Below are 22635 nucleotides of genomic sequence, written 5' to 3'. Positions count from 1 at the left end.
TGTTCTTCCCTCAAATAATTTTACTAGCTGCTTCATGCCTTTACTTCTTTATAGACCATATATATACATGCACACACATATTGATGTATATTATCTATCACCTTTCTTGAACCTTTCCTAAATACAACATTCACCAGCATGACTTGTTTTTTTTGTTTTGATGACTCTTGTGCTTCCATCTTTGTGATCCTTACCAAATCACAGAATTGCTGAGGTTGGATCTGGAGATCACCTAATCCACCCCCTTGCTCAAAGCAGAGTCAACCACAGCAGGTTCCCCAGCGCTGCACCCAGGCTGATTCTCAACCACTCACCACTCCTGGTAACGCTTCATCCTCATACTGCATTTGCTTTACAGCATTCACAATGTATCAAAGCTCTGGAATGAGACTAGGACTCAAGACACCTGAGAAGTGCTCCCAAATTAACTCACCTCCCGCTTGTCCTGGGAGGCTCTCACGGCTGAGGCTCTGATGGGCCGTAATTTCCCAGGTCTGCACTGCTTGCACGAACCTAAACCAAAGATACAACCTACTTGTGCTGCAGGCTAGATGTTAACACTCACTTCTGTCCTCCTCTTTCTACCTGCAATGCAATGTACATAAATTTTATATATGTCTAAAAATAATAAAATTCTTCCTTTGAAGCGAAGATAAAAGTGGAAGTGCAACTTGAAAGAACTGGGTGTCATCACAACTGGCAGGGACTTCAACCCCAGGTAGATTGGATGCACACAAATAATACTTTCAGTTACTTGGACCACAAGGAACACGTAGGTTCTGTTCTGATTATAACCCTTTCCTTGTTTTATTTATTTATTTTTGTTCTTGGAGCTTAACACCCAGTATGGACGTTAAGAACAGAATGAGTTTTGCAGTTGCCTGCACATGACTATTTATATGCACATGCACGCACCCCAAGTATATTGCTCATAATTAATGTATAAACTTGTTATTGCTCAGCAAATTCATTTGGAAAATTTTTGGCATATGAGGGCAGTCACTGTGCAAGTATTTACACAGTGACCATTAGGTATGAACCAGTGGGAGAGGTTGCAGCCCTATTGCATATCCACTTACCTACGCTCAAGGTCGCTCCTCCTGCCATCTGCTTCCGCTGTTCTGCAAATACACATACCAAAGAGACACCACCACTGTTTCATACATGTTTGCCTAAAGGTGAGTATTTATAATTTGCACATGAGGATTCCCGGGCTTTCCCAGACAGATCTGTTGGCTTATTCAGTTTGGGAAGATGGTAATACATATTATTTTATTTTTGTCTGTGATTTCAACCAGAAATTTTAAGTAACAATTAAAAAGCAAAAAAAAATCATCATCTGAAGTAATTTGATTTTTACAAGCATCATCCCCTTTGGAAGCTAAAAACAGTTTTAGTTTCATTTTTGTTGCTTCCTGTGTGCAAAAACAAGCACCACACTATTATCATTGTTAACACTTTGGTGTCACAGTTGATATACCCAGCATGTATCAGTTAGGTTAAATGCAGTTATTTCCTCTGTGCTCTGCATATAGTTACGCTTACCTAATTTTGTGAAAGAATAAATTATATCCCCCAAACTAAATAGTGAATATTAATGCCACAGAAAAGGTGCTGCGAGGGTGTGCAGCAAACGCCTGCACGAGCACACAGATCAGAAAGTATCCTCCCTGTTACCACACAGGCGAGCGCAGCGACGCGGCCAGGCCGCACGAGGCCTCCCTCCCTGCTGCCGCTGCCGGCCTCACGCGCCGGCCCGCTCCTCACCACAGCTCTCCGCGGCGTTTTCCACATTCTGGCCCTCATTAACAAACACCTCCCCCAAGGTCTCTGTTTTTTGCCTCAATTCCTCAGCCAGATGGGGTGCGATCCTTCCACCATGCGACAACTTCACCCGTAGCTGTATTTTCTTTCTCTTTGCTGCTTATCCTCCTACCACCTGGTATTCCAAATTCTGATTAGCTGAGACCTCTTTCACAAGATCTGCAGTGTAAGTCTACACTGAAAAATAGATGTGCAAAGCGTGACCTAAAGCAAGCATCCAGGCTGAATGTCCCTGTGAAAGATCCAGAAATTTTGGTGGCAACCACTGTAACACATTTGTGTGAGGAGCAGCAGCACAAGTGTCCAGTGTCCAGTATACATCCCCAAGTGCACACATTTCTTACTTCATATGAAAATAACACATTGCCAGTAGTTAATATTTGATAAATTTACCTTTACCTCTCAAACAACTGCTGTTCTGTACACAGCATTTAGAGGCCCCCTCAATACAGACCTATTACTAAAGTATAACACCTCATTTTACCTCATTTATTTGTGAGAGCAAATACTACGTAAGAAGCTAAAAGCCTCAGCCATACACTGTCTGATGATACATTTTCAATAAAAGTTTTCTTATTTACTTTGCCTTATTACTTTCCTCAGACAGTGAAACCACTCTCCATACCTGCTTTATAGCACCTGGCCCAGTTGCTTGGATTTCCTGGTGTATTTAATATTACAGCCACCCTATCAAGGAAGCAAGCGCAGGCAGCAGCACAGACCATCGTTAATGCTCCGTAATTTATAAAGACAAGGATGGCATAGCAAGCCAAGCCTATAAGCTGCAGCATCTGCTCAGATACAGAAATAAATAGGATTTGGGGGACACTTCTTATCCTATTTGTAATTAATGCCTAATCCAGCCTGAATTAATAATAATTCATTTGTGCAACAAACTTCAAAATAGAACTCACCTATGTAAGAAACAAAATGAAAACACATTTCTAGGAAAGTATTTTTGTTTGTTTTGTTTTATAAAATAAAGAGTTTCAGTGTTCAGCCTATGGTGAAGGGACTATGGCAGTTCCTGTTAAAGCTGCAATTCTGACGCTCGTCCTTTAAAGCTAATTACCTTTCACAATAATCGCTGTACACTGATCATAAAAATGAATGTCAAATAAATACCGCCGTTTGGTTAAAAGGATTCAGCGATTAATTTAGATTCAGTTCATTGTGCATGTAGAAAAAAAGATGTTTAGAACAGATTTTTTTTCAAGGATATGGTCTAGAAAATTAAGTGGATTTCAGCTATTCAAACCGTTATAATTTTGCATGTTACACCTTGAGAGTCTTGCTACCATACAAATAATGCCATAGCTTTTTCCCCCCCCTCTAAATTTAAATTTAATACTCTTAAGAACATTTTTGTGAGTAGGTTTTCATCTACCTACATGTACCTCGTACCTTTTCGATATTAAAAAACAAAAACAAAAAACAAAACCCAAACAAAAACAAACATTTGCTCGATTAAGAGCAATCAAACACCATCAGCATTCACACTTTATGCTGAAGGTAACTAAAGCTAAAACAAAGCAGTAAGGGCAGCCAGCAGTTTAAAACATAAGGAAGTTGCCAGAACTTCTTGTCCCCTCTTTGTTTAAAGACTGCCCAGCTGCTTACTCAGCCCTAATAAATAATGAAAAATATGAAATGCCTGACATTAAACAGGTACCACAAGCTTTCAGCTTCAAATGGGCTGAGTACCCACCAGGTAATATAGCAGAGAACACATTCCTCTGAGAACCTTAAAAAATATATATTGAGACTTCTTACATAAAGAGAATGTGGGATTCTTTAGAACCATCAGGATAAGTTTCAAGTGAACTATAAGTAAGAAAACACGCACTAATTAGCACAACTACAATACGAATTGCAGCAGGAACTGCCGGGATTGGTATTGTGCCTCATTTACCAACATTCCCCTTTTGATGCTGACTCCTGAAAAGACTTGTAAAATGCGCCTCCAAGGAAGGCTGAATAATCTCTGAGAAGTTACTTTATTTCTCATTTAAATATACATATACAAGATATTTTATTTCAAAAGCACAAGAACATTATACAAGTTTCAAATTTACATTTTTGCAATTAAAGATACCAATATGTGCATTATCAAATAACTTCTCTGTCAGCTTGGATGGAACAGAAATCAGTGGCGTAAGCATGTTGCGATCACTAAATACAGATTATACTCACAGTGAACAAAACTGCATAGTAATTTATGAAATGAAAATAAAAATTACTAATCAGTGGATGATATGGGAGCCCATTTTCTAAATTAGTATGTGCAAACGTACAGAAAGATGCAACTTTTTCCCTTCTTCTCTCACTCTTTCCATTACAAAAGGATTTCTAGAGCTTCGAACAAAAGCTCACTTGCTCAGACCAGCTCCTATCTTTGTATAATATAGATCAGACTGAACACAAAATAAAGTGATCTTGCTGCCTACTTGATAACGTAACTTTTGCGTCTGTGAAGTGCAAGGTAAGTGGAAGTTTTTGATAAATGATTAAACTTCAGAGGGAAACGGTAAGTGAATAGAGCTTGGGTACAAGTGAGGCATAGGTTTGTTAGCCTAATACAGTGTCTCTGTCAGCAAGAGGTGTGACGACCTTAGAGACCTCCACTCCCTGCAAGTTTATGAATGTTTTTTCTAGATTCATTGTATGTTTCAAATGCCTTTTAGATAAGACTAGCAGAATTAATTTTTGAGTTTTATATTCATGTTTAAAAATCTCAAAAAATCAAAATAAGGAGGGCTGTCTTAATTTCAAGAAACAGAAGAGTAGAAAAATATAGCAATGGTAACTATTTCTATTGCCAAGGAAGGAGTAGAGCAAAAGTTATAAAAGTATTTTAAACCCAAGCAACACTTGAGTCCATCTGCATTCCTTTCTTTAGTTGAGTTACATCTGCTGTTCAGCCCATTCATATGCACTCTAAAGACATTAAGAAACTAGAAGAACAATTACTGTATTTAAACCAAAATCACTATTTGACATAACAGCCATGAGGTTTTACACATATGGCCAGTAGGAAAATGGGGGAAAAAAGTTATCATTCACGAACATGTTCTCAGACAGTAACTCACTAAATACTTCAAAAATCTCCCCTTGCAACTTTCATTAAAATGACACAAAAATCCAAATGGCAGGGAAGTTTAGAGTACTGCTAATGATGTCAGACTTTTACACAGAAATGGGTTTTCCTCAATAAGTGTTTTTACCTGTCACGTTACAAGTTCCCTAGTGTATTTATGGCTGAAATTCAGAAAACAGAGCAGCAAAACATCAAACTGAAGTGCAATCTCACCTGTCAGTAAAGGAGAGTTCAATCACAACACGCTATTAACTACTAAAGGGCAGATGCAGCCTCGGCCACCTCCCACCTGCCTGTTTTTCCCTTCTGTTCTAACTGGCCCTGAACCACCGAAGGCCACCCCTAGAACACAGGCAGGGCTCAAAATTTATTACACAGAGTGAAGAGTGGAAAAGCCCTTAAACATGGGCACGCGAGCTTATTTCTAAAATAATAATAATATTCTAAAAGCTGCTATTTTGGGCCTTGATTTTAGTCCAGTGATGGCTTTGAAAGACCTCTGTTTTACTGAAGTCCCTGGGTCCTCCAGAACTTGCAGAGCAACACTAAAAGCTTGTGGCAGTATTTTCATGTTTGGCTCCCCGAAAGTCTGAGGGGACAAACTGTAAAAGCAGTAAAACTAACCACAACCTAACCAAACAGTTCATTCTAGATCTTCTAGGACGTAAAACATGAACAGAGGACAAACTAATCAGATAAAGTGCATTTCTGGCAATGCAACAAGCACAGTTTATTTTTGCTGCAGCAAGCAAGATGACAGTTTCCCCATGCACTTCTTACCCCCCCTTTCTTAAAGGGTTTATGCTAATGAAAACACTTCATTAAATGCTGGGATATAGCAGAGTGCAGTTTTCTTATGCACAACTAAGAATCTGTAGCAACGATTGCAACAGATGTTTGAGACCTGACACCACTTTCACTTTAGTATTGTGCTACAAAATGCAACCAAATTAGGTTGAGGCCTGGGAAAACCAACCAGGAAGTGAAGGACGCTTTTTTTTTGGTTATATTGTGTAGGTATATTCTCAAGGCAAGGAAGCAAGAGAAATTTGGCATTCGCAGTGAAGAGCAGAATTTGGGAAGCTGTCCTCTTCAAAGCATGTGAAACAATTATGACACCTCAAAAAAAACCAGAAATACTTCTGGAATTGAATGTTCGATCAGAATTATACGGAGTCTCCTCTTTTGTCTGGGGGGTGTGGGAGAGAGAGAGAAGCAAAACATATGAAATGAGATCGTTTCAATACATCAGTAAAACATCCAAGCTAGAGAAACTGTCAGTCATGCGACTGAGCTACAGAATCCATTTTATAGTGATTTATTTACTGCCACCCTTCTTTCCTTTTCCAAAGCACCGTCCATGGCATGAAATCTGCCCCAGCGCGGGGACTCAGAGCAGTTGCCAATTGAATCCAAAGAAGATCTGGTTGGTTTCCTGGCTCCTGGCGATCTCCTCGATGATGCAGTGCTGCTGCCACAGCAGATGCAGCTTCCGGTACCGTTCCCGGCACAAGTGCAGGGGATTGCCCCGTCTCCGCAAGGGAAAGGAAGAGGCTCAGCAAGCAGGTCACAGCATCAACTGCCCCCCGGCCCCCCACTTTGCCTTCTGCTTTTGCACCTCCTTCCTGCTTGAATATCACCCATGTCCGACACGGATGTTTTTAGACAAATTATTCTATTAGCAGGATAACATTAACACTCTTAGAAATAGCCAGAAAATATTAAATAATTGTGTGATTTTTATTAAAAAACTATTAATTCTATAACATGTAATCTCAGAAATGAGAGTCATCTTTTATCATTTTGGTAGTTGCAGTTGTACATTTCTGATGAAAAGTATATATAAGTATTCTTGTGAAAAGAAACAGACTTGAAGAGAATCAAAAAAAAAAAAAGGATTGTTTTTGACTCTTTCATGACTGGAGAATTGTCAATGGGAATTTAAACAAATCTACCAGGTAAAGATACACATTGCAGTACTGAACATACTAGCAGAGACAACACACTGTCTAATGGGTACAAAAAAGACACGGGTCAAAATGGAAATGTAGGAAGTAGAGAAGTTAAACATATACTTACTTCAGACCTGGATCAGTTTCTCCATATTTATCCAAGTAGGGAGCAGGATACAAGCATCCCCTGGTTTTACCTTCTATGAGGACAACTTTGCATTCCCTGATTCTTTAGGAGAAAATAGCTACATTTAAAATAAATATCACCATCTTCATCACCATAAATATAAAATATTTTTCCATAAGCCACAACTTTCTGTAAATCCTAACTTTGCAGCAGCTTCATGACTCTGGGGTAAGGCTGGCTGCCTGTGACAGATCTCTCACATGGGAAACATGCTGAACTCTGCTCAGCTGTGACGAGCCAGAAAGTTCGAAGCACTTGCTCCTCTCCCCGCACAGCAGAAGGAGTCTGCAGGCTCATACCTGCTGAGCAGGGGTGGGGAAGAAAAACAAAAAACAGTTTACAGTAACTAGGTGCTTAATTCAATGCCTTATGCAGGACAGCACTCCCTGGAGGTACCTAAGAGTGTTGTTCACGCTGACTCGGTTCTTTGGGCTACTATTTCTCTTGAGGTTGCCCAAGCTGTGTAAAGGATGATTAAGGAAAGTCACAGTGAGAAGAAGTCCGAGTAATTTTGACACACGATTGATGAAGAAATTCCAACCCTGGCACATGGAGCCTGTGCACACACTGCCGTTTATACAGACTCAGAGAAGTGCCACACACTATATTTATGTGTGGTATTGCATTCTGCATGAAACAAAATCTTCTAAATCTAAATTTCTAAGTTTAATCTAAGGAAAAAAGGTTTTCTTTAAACCTCATTATTAAAAGGTAACATTATTAAGAATGTTACAATAATCCTCCAATAAAATAATCCAGAGATACTATTTTTTTTAATCTTATAAAAAAATTCCATTGCTGAAGTAGAAATTCAACTAATAAAAATACTAGTGGAAATACTAGAAAAACATGATTTTCCTTCACATTCCTAATACAAAAATACATCCAGTTACTAATGGAGTTATTAATCACACGAGATAATCATTCGATACCAACTCGCACAGAAGTTCACTTGAAAATGGAAGTGTAAGGGAACGGGATGTGTATCATAAACTATCTGGAAAACTCCATCCAGAAGCAAAACTGCACAGTACCAATTAGGTTCACACTTTTGCTACTCTGTAAACCCTCTACAAAGCATGGAATCAGAAATTATTCACACCTGCTGACTACAGTGCAACTCCCATCAAGGACTTAGCCTTTTGGTTGAGCTAAGATTTAGTAAAAGCAACAGCCCTTATCTCAGAGGCCAGGAAATGTTTTGACCATGCTGTGGGTTTTGGCCTTCGAAAGGCTTTGGCCTACTTCCCTTTGCCCATGAATACACTGAGCTTTGATGTGCTACTTACTTGAGAAACATACAGACTCCAGCTCCGCACTGCAGAGCGTGTGAAGTACAGGCTCCCAACTCCTCCCCGTTCACCAGCTCCTGGCAGCAAGTGTTCTGGGAACACAGCATAGCACCACAGAATAAACACAACACTGGATGCTTCTGTTCATCATCAGAAGACCGTGGGCACCTGAAAAAAGCATAACCAGAATGTTACTGTTATTGCTGAAAAAAATGCCCAGCAGGTTATAGGATATTTGATCAAGTGTAAGTGACTTTTAGCAAGCTGTGGTATTACTGGCAACCTGCTAGTATTGGTCAATATAAACAAAACAGGGTCTTCATTTGACTGCAAAATCGTTTCTGTAATACCATTTTGTCTTGTATTAGAGTAACTACCAGAACGCAAAAAGACAAAGCACGTAGCAAGACAACTAAACATACCACATCATACCTAAACTGAGACGCTTGGTTCAGAAGGCAGCTATAGTCTTCAGGAAGCTCTATTAAGCTATTTCTCTTCCTAGGATACCTATGTATGGAGAAAAAAAAAAAAAAAAAAAAAAAAACACACACACTATCAAAGATCACAGAAAAAAACCATAAAAAAGAACAAGAACAACAACAGCTATAAATCGCTATCTCACTATGCTTTTTCTGCAAGTTTCGGCAGTTCTAGAAGAGTTTCTAGAAGAGTTTTTCAGTCCTGGAAGCCCAAGTAAGGAGGCACAGGATAAACCATCTGGAAGCCCCTTCACCCCTTCAGCATTTCCATATTCCAACAAAGGTAATGGAGTGACATTTCACAGTTCCCCCCCCGCCCCCAAGTAAGCTATGTAACTTGAGAAACAGAATGTTAGAGGGAGTCACTGAGGGAGGAGAAGGAGGAGGAGGAGGAGGAGGAGGAGGAAGAGAACTTTTGGTAGCAAAGAAAGAAGAAAAAGCACTGCTAACTTGTCCTTAATTAAACCTTCAAAAACTTCATTCTTTCAACTGGTTTAAGTCATGAGCAGTGCGGAGAAAAACAAAACAAAGCAAGCCCACACAACCCACTAACCTCATTGCAATGCTCTTCCCTTTCAAACAACTCAGGACCACCGGGTCAGCACACCACCTATTTCGAAGAAACATTTGCAAAAAACTGTTTGATGTCTATTGACTTTCAGTATAACCTAAATAAAACCAGAAAGCAATAAGCAAACACTGCACTGATAGTTCTAGCTATCCTATTATCTTCCTTTTTACTTTGGTTTTGAATGGATAATTTTACTGATTATTTTACTGTTGGTCTGCAATATACATTATTATACCTCTTAACCAAATACCCAATTATACCTCTCAACCATTAACGTGACTTCTGCATTAAACACTCTTCTGGAAAACCAATAAATAAATAAGTAAGACAACTTCTCTCTATAAGAGCTGATTCCAAGCGGGTCTGCTAGCCCGAGTTTCCTTAAACTAGTTGTTTAAGATTTAAATTACTAAAATACATAAAGCATTCAAAGATTCAGTATGCACTATGCACATAAAACTAGCACTTACAAATCTAGCACGAATTTCATCAGGGCACAATCAATCATTAATTTGATCCATAACTCCCACAGAGCCATCACAACACAAAAATGTGGCCTCATTCTTTTCCTTGTACATACCTCTGTAGCAGTGGATTTACCGTGTCCCAGTACTCCTGGAAGAGCAGGAAAAGGTTGGTGGGCAGAGAGAGGTAACTACAAAGCGCCTTGAACTGCGCTTCTTCGGAAACTGCAAAAGAAAAAGGAAACATGAGCAACTGTAGAAGTGTTTCAGCACTGTTGAATAATTCACTCAGAACTAGAATTCTCCTGGTCCCTTTTCCATTCAATAACATATATATTAGAACTTGAGTACAGCAGTTCAGCAGGTACAACTGGAAATAACTATTGGCTTAATCATAGTTATTACAATTTGCATTAGCTGAGAATCTACTTTAGGTTTAACAGTTAAAATAGTATACTACTAAGTAATTTAAAAGTCATTCATAAATCCTTGTAAAACAATTCTTTGCTTAAATTCAATTTTACTGCATAAGAGACAGCACATTCACTAGTGCAGCAAATTCTCTTCCCCTACTTATCACATCCTAGGTTTTTACTGCACTTTTAGCCAGCTATGATACTTAATTTTAGTAAAATCAAGTCAGAGTTAATACTTTACATAAAGTTGGGCTAGGTTAGTAGCTTGTTAGGCAACTTGTAGGAACTGCAGAAAACTGCAGTGCTGATTCACCAGGGAGGCACTTTCCTGTGGAATCAGAGCTCCAGGCTCATGTTAAGCACAACGACATAGTACAAAGCACGGGGATATTGACTTGTACATGCTAATCAAATCCAAACTTGGCTCAAACTAATAAGTTTAAAATACTATATTTTGTCTCTTTTTTATAGCAATCTTGGTCATTTTCTTCAAACAGTTGATGATTCTGTGCCTTTTTGCAGGAAAGAGTACTGATTTTGTTTTTATTAGGATCCTTCCCAAGGTGGTTTAAGTTTTATTTTATATTGTGTTTTTACCAGAATCCTTCATAAGAGGGTTTAAGTTTGTTTGTGCACGTGTGTGTGCGCACGTGTGTGTACAACCCAACCATTCCTACCCATTCTTACACAAATTATTTCTTCCTTTGTTTCAAAAGTCTGTCTTAAATGTATTAATCAATGTTAAGTTATTGCAAACATTTAAACACTCCCTTCTTCACAAGAAAACAGTAATTTCAAAATATAGATACTGTCACCTTCTCATATTTACCTTGTAGTAGCTCCTCAGGTGGAGACACTCCCAGCAAATAATGAAAAAATAAAGCAGCACAACGAAGGTAAGGCATGATGCCTTTTTTAACACAATCCCACACAAGCCAGCCTGGAATATCCTGGCTAAAGCAACTGTAATACACAGATAAGAAACATCTGAAGCAGTTCACAGCACAAATCCTTCTGGTACTTTTACATTCTGGCTAGCATTGGTTGAATAGTAACTGTGTGAGAGTAACACTGATATATCCCCAACTTTGTGAAACAACTACTAGCACCTAATTCCTGATCACCCCTTTCCTTAGGGAAATGATATTGAGCTCACTTCAAGCACTTGCATTAAAACTTCACGTTGTCTCAAGAAATATTTTTCAGAATTGTAAAAAAAAAAAAAATTAATAGAAACCCATCTTCAGGCAAGTCAAAATAGCCCGATTTTGACCCTACCACACAACATCACAATTACAATACGATTTTCTTTTTATTAGAGAAAACCAACAATTACTTCAGTTGTTCTTGCAGTGTGCAGTATGTGTGCACGCTATGAGCCTTTAGCTAAAAGCTCATAGCTTGAGCTTTTAGATTTAGCTTCTCTAAAAATTTTAAACGTGGTTACACTTCACATTTAGGTATGTGCTCTTTAAGCTACTTTTCTTTATTATTATTATGCTACTAAATACACTCATTATTTAAATACCAAGCTTTAAACATTTAGATATTTAGTTATGGAACTTTTAGACATGTGGACATTGTTGTCAATCCTCAAAAATGTCTCTTTGTGACTAACGTTGGTGAAGATAAACCAACACAGAATCTATAGAGAACATAGCCATATTATCTAGTTGATTTTTCCTTCAAAAGGCACCCCAAGCAGATAGGGAACTACTGAAAGGCCTGTAGCTAAACCTACCACAAAATCTGAAAAGGGCACTAATGCTCAAAGAACTGTTGCTTTTCAGTTTAGTCCTTTCTAGTAGAATCATTTTCTTCTTTTTGGCTTCCACCTAAACCTGAGGGATCTTGAAAAACAAATCAAGGCAAAATGAAATAGCTTCCCAACACTTCTCTATCTTACTGAGGTAGCTGCATTCCTCTCCAGAATTGGCATAGGTATTTTTTCCCCATCATTATAGCAATAATTTAGGAAAAAAAAAAAAAAACACCCTAAAAAGCATTTTATTAACCTAAAAAGCATTCATTTATTCTGCTCTTCAGGCCAATCCCAGGGGATTGTGGTATTTCTAGGAAAAGCCAATGCTGTAACTGAACCACTACTCACCCACTAGTGTACTGGCAAACTTCCTTGCAGAAAGACTGTGCAGCGCGGGCCTCCTCGCTGTTATCATGGCACTGAGCAGCAGGGGATTCTGTGCACACAAAACATGAACCCCAGAGTGTAAGAGGACTGCACTGTGAAGCACCTCTCTTTTCAGAGACACTGTTCTCTTAAGCCGAGTTACACAAGAGTTTCCACTTCATTTTGCTGAATTATTTTTCTAACCTAACAAAAAAATCACCATGATTATTGCTTCACTGCTCATCCTCACATTATGTTACTGTCCTATAAGGACAGCTAGGGAAATTCATTTCTTTTTTCTGTTATTATTAAGAAAGAGGAAACTAGTGCCTGGGAGGTCTGTAAGTTGCTGTCAGATTTGATAGGCAGCAATATAAAATACAGAGAAGAGTAAATTTTTCCTTATCTGTTTAAGGAATCCCATGTTTCAGCTCTAGGAGGTTCAAGGATAAACAAGACACATTTTTCAAATCACTCCTAACTCACAGTGTGCAGCTCTGAGTGCTGCCACTGGGCAGTTCTTTGCTTCCTTGCTTCTATAAGGAGTGAAGATTGTAGAAAGCTACTGATGTGCAATGACTGACTTGATCAAGTACTGATACATCTCTAACTACTTTGCTTTCTTAGTCCAACACAAGAAATGATATAATAAAAGCCTGTGAAAATGTAGTGCTCATTTATTTATCAGAAAACAGTTGCTTCTACCTAAAACTGAGTGTCATTTATTATGAAGAAGCTCCTATCATATTCTACTAAAAACATGCATCTACTGGGTTTAGAAACTGAGTAAAAATGTCAGAACAATCCAAACCAAACATACCCCTACCTGTTGCTGAGGAGAGAACTATTTGGGTTATGTGTGCCAGCGTAGTCAGATGGAAGAGGTAGAGCTGGTTATAAGCTGAACTAATTGATGAAGGTTGCAAGTCTACAGCATCTTCCCAGTATAAAGATGGAAATGATAACACAACTCCCACCTACAGGGAAAGAGTAAATATTGAAGTACTAAAAATTCAGCACCAGTTAGACGGATATTAATCACTGACTTATTTTCTCACTACACATTTAAATTTAATTTCTCCAATCAATTTCACTTATCCTTCTCATTTTAACTTACACAGTATTAATTATGTGCACCCCACTACCATATAGGAACCCTAGACATTATTATGTATTTCATTCTACTTACTAGTACAATGGTCTGCTTCCTAGAAAACTTTGCTACATAATAGAGGATAACAGCCCACTGAATGAAAGCAAGAAGGTAGACTGAGCTGTAATTAGAAAGTCAACTAGGACAAACCAGAAGGTGTTTTCTTTAAAGGTAGAGCTAGTAAATACTGTTCTTAAAGAACAGAAAGTAGTGATAAACAGGAGGAGAAAAGGAGATAAGAGTGAACATGAGGAAGTCTGAAGGTACAAAAGTCAAGGTAATCTTGTATTGAGTGAGGGTATTTCTCAGTGCTTTTTAGAGGTTTGATAGCATTGGAGATCATAAAATATGACTGGGATGCATGAAATTTAGTAAGAGTGAAAAAGCCAAGTCTTGCAAGCTTGACAAACAGCAGAAGTAGAAGTAAATGCTGCTACCTAGTAGGAGCTCAGCTTTATCATTTGGTTCATATAAGTGAACAGATATTTCCAGATTGTCTACAGGAGAATCTACATTAAAATACATGCTATTAAAAAGGAGTACTAAAAATAAAAATAAAATGAATCTGCTTACCAAAACGTGGAATATATCTACTTCTAAAAGGGAAGGAGTGTCTTCGACTTTAAAGTTTGGTAGAAGAACTACAAAATAAACATTAGACAATACAATAAACAAGTATTAGTTATACATTTTCTTCTTTCAGATTTAAGTGTAACGTCAGTCTGATGGTAAAGCCTCTATCACTTCTGTTTCTTCACCCAAAGCATCTAAACACTCTGAAATGAATAAACATCTAGCTATTTAATTAACTGCTGGTTTGATAGTGCACCAATTTAGCTATTTGCATGTGCTCTAAGAGCTCACAATTTTAATGACTACATCTTCACAAACTCTGAGATGAAGACCTCTGATTTATTTCTCTAGCTATAATATAAACCACAACGTAAGCTCCACAAATGTCCTTAGCTGCTGCAAGATGAGATGCTCTGCTGTCTGCCTCCGAATTCTAACACAGAGTCACAGAATGAGATTTACAAAGGCCACCACGGGCCACTACCAGGTAAGCAGTGGACACATGGACAAACATGACTAGGTGTCAAACCTCTTCTCAGACCCACATATCTTTAGTTTGATTGCAAGATATTTTTGAAAAGATCAAAAAGATGAAATTCTCACAATTAAGAAAAGGGAAGAATGTCCAGCTGTGTCCTTAGCACAGCTTAAGCATCTACCTCTTCAGCACTCAGAATCTGAGCAATTCTAAACACTGTCAGAAATAGATCTTTAGCCATGTGGAAGCATTCCCGATTTGAGTGGGTCCATGCCTAGGCAATCTAGGAAAAGATTTTGGGGCACTTTGTGGATAAAGTACTTCTGTTGACCTAGCCCTAGTGACTTGAGCTCAAACTACACTCTAGGATGCAAGGGAACTGACCTGAAGCCACAGAAATTGCAGGCTGCTGTTGTCAGCAGCCTACCTTTCCTTCTTTGCAGTATTAACAGCGAGCACTAGTTTGCAGTAACTTCTGCCATGTGAAAGAAAATAAAGAAAAAGAATACGATACCTCCCAGAAGACGAACCAGATGTTTCTGAATCAGGACCTGGGGTGATGTTGTTCTCTGAGCAGCTGCAAACTGCACTAATGCTTTAAGGCCACTGTGCTAGAGCGCAAGAGAAGATGATTGGACAGAAAAAAAGGGAAAGAAATAATAGTGAAATAAACCTGTCAGTATATACCCACCTCTCCTAAGAGTAGGATACACATAGATAAATGAATTAAAAGAAACTCTGTGTATAAGCATACACTTACTTTCCTGAGTGTTCTGTGTTATCAATCTAAATATTTTCAAAGACTTTCCTGAAGATAAGATACTCAATGCCAGCAGTTTCAACAGTGTCTGTGTGCAAACATATATCTACACACACATATATTTACATGTATAAAGTATATATACACATATTTAAAGTATTGCAGAGATGATTGCCCATACCTGTCTATTTTGCAGAGATCCAAATAACGGCTTGCCCTCCGTTTCCAAGAGGTTTTCTTAAAATTAAACGAAGAACAATTAACTTGATGATCACACCTTCATTTTGTATATTATACTCCGCATTGGCATTCCAAACATTGATCACGTTTTTTAGAAACTTATTTGCAGAGCAGTATGTATAACAACATTATTATATACTGTATTTTACATATATTTGATAGCACTATTCACTATTAGAATACGTTTGATTATTGCTTATGTAAAAATTTAAGTTTTGAGCCACGAGTAAACCAAAATTAGGTTTTACCTATGCACTGGATGGTAAAAGCACATGTGCTCCAAGTCATCATAGGAATCCGGTAATCATCTTCATTTGGAGCAACTTTTAGTCCAACTCTATAGATAGTGGTGGCAAAAAGAACAAGCATCTCCTTTATACTGCTCGAGTACTTTGCTCTGCAGAAGTAAGCCAAGATAATTTCAGCTTGTGAATCATTAATAGTGTTTATTGTTATTACTATATTGTTTACTGCTATATTACTATATTGCAGAATGCAGAGAATGAGAGCCACCAGGCTGGAACCAAATTGAAAGAATGAAGGAGTTTACTTCTAGACTGTACATTATATTCCAAATTCAAAAAAAGAACACCTAGAGTTGAAATCAAAGCACAATGTGGGGGGAATCTAGTGCTGTGAATTAGGAAGAGTATTTCTAAATGCTGCAGGGAAAACATGTTTATTCTCTCCCATCTCATCAGACACCAAAAATGCGAAGTAGGGAATTTCAAAAGCGTTTCAAAAACACATTTAAATGGCATTTTAGCTCCTTTAAGCTGGTATTAAGTTAATTTATATAAATGCACCTTTAACTGTAAAAGTGCCTAGTCAAAGACACATACAGCATTATTTAATGACTTGTTTTTCTTTCTCTTTTTTTAAATCATACATTGGCAATTTGGTAACAGAGATTCATGACATTCATATTCATCCTCCGTATCTCTGCAACCAGAACAACTGTAATACAAGTTATCAAGACAGAACTTAATTCAACTTTTTGATACTTTCTTTTACAACAGCACCAAGTATAAATACTTTGTGTATCTATAACGGTCAGAAGTAATAGTAGCAATAACAGATTAAGTACTTAGAGCAGGACATACGATGAAGAAAATAGTACACTTCAGATCTATATATGATCTATCGTTACAGCGGAGAGTTTCTGCTTACTTGAAAAGACAATATAGCCCTATTCCTCTGAGCAATCTATGTTAAAAAAATGCATCTAAAAACAAGCTATCTCTGAACCTACATATAGTAAGAAAATTAAGACAATGGAAGTTAATGACTCATCCAATAGCACACAAAATGATCTGAAAAAAACAGAATGACAGATTGGAAGACTCTAGTCTCCCAGTTTTGCATCACAAACAGAAGAATTGCCACACTGGATCAGAGCAAATTATTTCAGGGAAAAGTTAACATAATCAAAGACAGCCTTTCTGGTAACACTTACGAGGACTGAACTCCAAAACTAAGGATGGAATGGAATTCCAGAGCAGAGTTCCCCATTCCTTTGTTGATGAAAGCCGGAGCATTTTGTTTCTCTCCTTCCAGACAAAGGAATCAGAATGACATTAACACAAAGAAGTTGTTATACTTTTCACAACAGTGTAGCAGAAAAAAGACTTTAAGCTGATTCGTAAATATTTGTAAAACAGACTTCACCAGCTAGACTGTTCCTCCCCAAGTCACATTTTCTTCTATTGTCAGAAACATGAAGATTAAATGTAGTGCTTGGCTGGTGAGGAATATATGGCATAAGCAAAAATAAATAAATAAATAAATAAATAAATAAATAAATCTGTGCTTGATGATTTTCAGTAAGGGTGCTTAGTTATGTTTTCTAAAATACTCATATATATTTATTTTGGTTCTTTCGATCTCCCCCTTCTTTACCTCATAACAGTCAACACAGAAGTCTTATTAACTCTGTGTTAGTTGGCTGACATCATCTCCCACTGTACATAGTTCTCTTCCACAGAGAAGTGGCCAGAGGCTTGAAAATAAGAGAGGGTGCCATGAAATTAAGATATTACCTCAGAAAAGGCCATGACTATCCCTGAAAATTGACACCACATTTTCCTGACGGTCTTGATAGAGCACAAATTACACACTTTATTTGAAATTTTCTGTTGATATTAGTTAAAAAATACATCAGAGATGACACAGAAAAACTCCATAACAAAGCGGACAAACCTTTAGCATTTTTCACACTGTAGCCAGATATTCTAGCTGTAACTATCTCCAGCCACCTAGCCAGGGACAGAATTTGTGATACTGCCTCTGCATCCTCACTGGGAACAGAAATGAAAAGCAGCTGTTACTTCAAGAGCAAAAGCACCACCTTATGTTAAAAATACAGGACAACATTTATAAAAACCCTTATTAAAACTCAGTATTGGCATACTTTTGCTGGCTTTAAGTTTTGTGTGAAAAGTACAAAGTGAAATCTTATACTAAGAACTCAAAGTATTTTTTCTGTAATGCATTTGAAGACTATCTTTTGGAGCATATGTCATAGGAGAAAGTACTTTGGTGACCAAAATAAATGCATTTGTGTGAGCAGTCAACAAGGATATAAACAGTCCTTTATTCAAGTTAGGAAAGTCAGCTCAAAATTTCCTTTAAAAAGTCCAAAAAGCCAACCACTCTCTTTGAAGTCCCCATAGTTTAAGGCTAAGCAATCCTGGTAGTTCACCTGTTTATTTTTTGCGCTTGTAATGGAACAACAGGGATCACAGTATTGCACAGAGACTTGCAAAGCGGACAAAGGTACTCTCCATTCTCCAAGTCAAATATCTGTTCAACATGCAGGCGCTGTCGAAAGTTCAGCTGCATGGCTTCAAAATACCTACAACATTGAAAAAAGAATTGCTAGAAAGCAGAATGACTCAAGTGACATGAAAACAAGTCTTCAAGCAATTGAAAATGTTATAATCTAAAAGTACCTATGCAGCAAACAGATCTCTTTCCCTCTATTTGATTTATAAGTATTTCGTGTGATGGAACATAAAAAAAATTAAAGTTTTGAGCACATATATGAACTCAGGCAAAAATGCATGAAGTACCACTCATGCAAAAATGAGGGCAAGTTTTCCTTGTTTTTAATATCCTTTTCATGTATTTTATTAACATGTCAACACTCAATCCTAGGTCTCCTGCTATCCAACATCTCTCACTCACAACTCACTGCAGTGATTTTGAACAGGATAGAACATGATTTTTATTTACTTTTAGGAAAAGCTAGTGGTAATAGTTCACTCGCTCAAGCTATTTTACACTCAAAAGGAATGTAAGGAATAACTATGATCTTTTCATAGGTTTCATCATAATTCTTCCCTTTCCCTGGAGGGGGTAAGCCTTCAGATTTCATTAATGTCTCAGTGTCAGACACTATTAGAAACAAGACCACCCAACAATGAAATCAGCTTGTCTGAAGAGAAGTAACTAAATTCTGTAATAGTTTTCAAACTTGTCATGTAGGGACTGAAAGACAGATTTAAGAGTATAACTTCCTGGCACATGTAATAATTATTTATTACTTTGGTTTAAACTACAATATTTAATTAGAAAAATAAAAACCCATTTATCTAGTAAGAAAAAGTGGGGAAATATAAAAAAAACCCTTATAATTACAGATTACTTATGAAAGTATTCTAAGTAAACAAAAAATACAATTATTTTCCCAAATTCACTAAGCAAAACTGTATTATTGCAACTCCTCCTCCTCATACATGGTAACTACACAAATATTTCATTCATTCTGAACTTTTACTGTCTTAGGCAATTGAGCGTTTTGCAGTATTTTTATGATGCAGATATTCAGAAAAAAAATTGACAGGCATCATTTAGAGGAATATTAGTAAGTTAGAATGGCTGTTATGTAATAAATAAAAGACTATGCTCAAACCTTCCGTGTCATCCCGTATGAGAAGAGCCTGTTGTCCATTTTAATCCCATTTACCCACACAGCAAGCCATCTTTTCTTAAAAAGGGCAAAGGAACTGTGCTCCAGTGCTGCACTACTTAGATCTACGTAGGTGTGGATGGATCTGCCAAGAGCAGATGTATTATACTCAAGTAACATATTTCCGTATCATTAAGTGTGTGCACCTATTTGTTTTTTATTGGTGTTTTATTGCAAAGATACACAAAGTAAATGACAACCACTGGAAGATTTGTTAGGCTTTTTAGAGTAAAATGACACAGCATAAGCCTCAAGAGACTGTCTATATTATCCAACAACACAGAGTTGCTTGTAATTGCATGACCCAACTCTCTATTTCTTGACAATACAGGGGGATTAACTTTCTAGCATTATTTCACCTCTATCTCATTTAGATTTGGCAGATCTAAGCAGAGTCAAAAGCAGACAGCACTGGCCTTACTCTCTGTAATCCTACAAATGCAGCTGAGAGGAACCACGACACCTATATTCTGGAAGGTAAGTAACTGGGTTCTTTTAATATTTCAGGTTGTATTTTAACTCAGAAGACTTGGTCTAAATCCTGGGCTCTCTCAAATATCAAATATCTTTTAAAATCTGTAAATGCTTATATATACTTTGGTCTTGCTCATTTTCTTTTTAACTATGAAATGAAAGCACTGACAGATTTAACTACTCGTATTCTAGTTTAACTGCCAGAATATCACCTAAAGACTGAGATAAGTCTGGTTGCTCCTTTAAATACACCACAGTGACAGACTTTCAAAGTCAAAACACTCTTGTGGTACAACTGTGACCTGGAAGATTCCTACCTTCCGGCATGGGATGGCTAATGGATATGTCTGCTAACTATGGTTTCTTATCATTCACCAATTTTGCCCTATTGTTTTTATCTGCATAAATTAGCAACTCCTACCAACTCCTCTTTCGCTCATAAAAGGCACTGATGCTTTTTGATGATACTTTTTTTTGTCAATTCAAGACTTCCCTTTCATTTTCCCTAGGGAGGTACCAAACAGTTTGAATTCCTAATTAAGCATCCATGTACTGCACGATATTTTTGGTGTGCACTTAAGATGTTTCAGGAGATAAATAAATACAAAAAGTGAAAAGAAAACTTGCAAAGACACATCCTTACTTCTGCCAGCAGGCTGCATGCATCACGTGGCCACAGCTTCCCGTGTGGGTTCCACATGGCAAGTCTGGGTGCATGAAAAGAGGATCTAGTGTATCTAGAAGGACACATCATAAAAAATAATCATGGAAAGAACAGTAATGTAGCTTTCAATCGATATGAACAGAAATGAAAAACAGTACCCAGAGCACAAAGCTTAAGTTCCGCCCCCCACCCCGCAGTGGGCACAATCAAATTAAAAACCTGTTTGGGTAGCTTTTCTAGATCAATACCCTAAAACAAGGGAATCTCATATGAGTCTCAAACTATGGCAGGCTTAGAGCTTCCACCAATTACTGAGAACAGGACACAATCCAAAAGCAATGGTAAATCAATTAAGGAGGGGAAGAAAAAAAAAAAAAAAATTCTTCAACACCAAAATGGCTCCATGGTTGTACCAATAAAACTAAAGTTTCTAAAGAGTTCGTTCTTGTGTTTTAAAATGAAGGAAGATGAAGTGGTTATAGTCAAGAAAAATTAGGCCTTTCTCCAACTAATCCCTTATATTTCCATAGGCAGATATCAAGCTATTGTCACTTCTCAATAACAAGGTCAAATCTACTTTTCCACTAATCTTGCAGATTTAATGGCAACAACTTGGAGAAATTAACAGCATTTTGGCTGCAATACACACTCAAAGTTAAGATTCTGTTTTCTCCTTGCAGGTGCAGACCTGAACAAGAGACCTCCGAACTGATGTGGCAGTCTGCCTACAGTTTGGAACAGACGCACCTGAATTGGCAGAATGAAGAGTAGAAAAGAAATCTAGCATAGCTGCTTTCACCGAATACGTAATTCTATTCTACAGCACCTAAAGTACTGAGTGGCTCTAAATAAAGTGGAAAATAAGAATGCGAACCTTGGTACAATACTAATTCACCATAATGAGCACTTCTGCTGTGGAAATAACCATTTTTTCCACTTATTTACTGCTCCAAAGAAAAAAGCTCTTACAGGCCTATTTCTTAGTGTTGAGCTGCAGATGACCTTGCAGTAGAGTGTTAGTTTTGTAAATAATACTTGTAAGTGACTTTAGGAGATGAAACTTCATTTCCTTCTTTTTCCGATTATTTCAATAGCTCAGCGTGACATTGCAGAAAGCTTAAAACTCTGTCTGAATACAGGAACATAGGATTTAATTTGAACTTCAAAGTACCACAAAAAAGAGTGGGAAGAAGTGCAATTAGTATTTGCTCTAAGTAAAATTCCTCTATAGTGGACTCAAAAGTGCTGTTATTAACTCACTGTTAAAAAGGTGTAATCAATCAAACAAGATTCTGTACAAGTCTGCCCTGGGTCTGGTACTATTCAGTATTTAACTGATCCAGAAGGAATACAAAACATGTTAAGTGAAACCACTTGGCAAAGGCTTGCAAATATGATGCAGAATAGGATAATAGTTGAAAATAACCCTGATAAATACTAACTACTGTTCTACTTCTCTTAAGGATTCTATTCAACATTCAAGTGACTAGATTCTTAAACAGAAATAAGCAACTGCACAAACGCACAATGAAAAACTAGAAGTAGAGTCCATTAGGTAGCAGAGTCCTAAAAACCTAAGTAGTAGAGTAGGAGACTAAGTAGTAGAGTCATAAAAAGTACATGTCATTTTGCTTTACAATTTGACCATGAATAACCTGAAACAATCTAATGTAAATATACATACCTGTATCTGAAAATAAGCAGGAGTATAAACTGCAAGTTATCTGAAGAACATTAACTACTTTACATAACACAGCACTGGACACTACACTGTATCTCAAGGTGGAAGGGGAAAGACGGGGAAGAGCTGCAGACTGCTTCGCATGCGTTGCATGCACAACTAGGATTGCTTAGCCTGAAGCAGACACACACTACTTGACAGATGTGCCAAAGCGCTGGCTGTTCCCAAT

The 22635-nt window shown here is 37.6% G+C and overlaps 1 protein-coding gene across 3 annotated transcripts in view; it reads right to left on the bottom strand.

The window, feature by feature from the left end:
• Nucleotides 1-6171: 6171 nt before the first annotated feature.
• Nucleotides 6172-22635, bottom strand: part of UBR1 (ubiquitin protein ligase E3 component n-recognin 1) — a 51798-nt gene continuing 35334 nt past the window's right edge. For all 3 annotated transcript variants that reach the window (XM_088520455.1, XM_088520456.1, XM_088520458.1), the window contains 17 exons: nt 20705-20798; nt 18319-18471; nt 17817-17914; nt 17074-17167; nt 15866-16014; nt 15559-15614; nt 15132-15228; nt 14140-14207; nt 13240-13390; nt 12396-12483; nt 11115-11248; nt 9986-10094; nt 9388-9444; nt 8785-8862; nt 8350-8520; nt 7001-7102; nt 6172-6453 (listed from right to left, as the gene is read on the bottom strand). In XM_088520455.1, coding sequence (XP_088376581.1) covers nt 6312-6453; nt 7001-7102; nt 8350-8520; nt 8785-8862; nt 9388-9444; nt 9986-10094; nt 11115-11248; nt 12396-12483; nt 13240-13390; nt 14140-14207; nt 15132-15228; nt 15559-15614; nt 15866-16014; nt 17074-17167; nt 17817-17914; nt 18319-18471; nt 20705-20798 — 1841 coding nt within the window. In that variant the 3' untranslated portion in view covers nt 6172-6311. The remainder of the gene's footprint in view (nt 6454-7000; nt 7103-8349; nt 8521-8784; nt 8863-9387; nt 9445-9985; nt 10095-11114; nt 11249-12395; nt 12484-13239; nt 13391-14139; nt 14208-15131; nt 15229-15558; nt 15615-15865; nt 16015-17073; nt 17168-17816; nt 17915-18318; nt 18472-20704; nt 20799-22635) is intronic.

This window comes from Tinamus guttatus, unplaced genomic scaffold (assembly GCF_059628265.1).
Source record: "Tinamus guttatus ecotype Peru unplaced genomic scaffold, ASM5962826v1 Tinamus_guttatus_pri_ptg000089l, whole genome shotgun sequence".
Lineage (NCBI taxonomy): Eukaryota > Metazoa > Chordata > Aves > Tinamiformes > Tinamidae > Tinamus > Tinamus guttatus.
The sequence above is the reverse complement of the archived record's forward strand: the minus strand, read 5'-3'. Positions and strand labels throughout refer to the sequence as shown.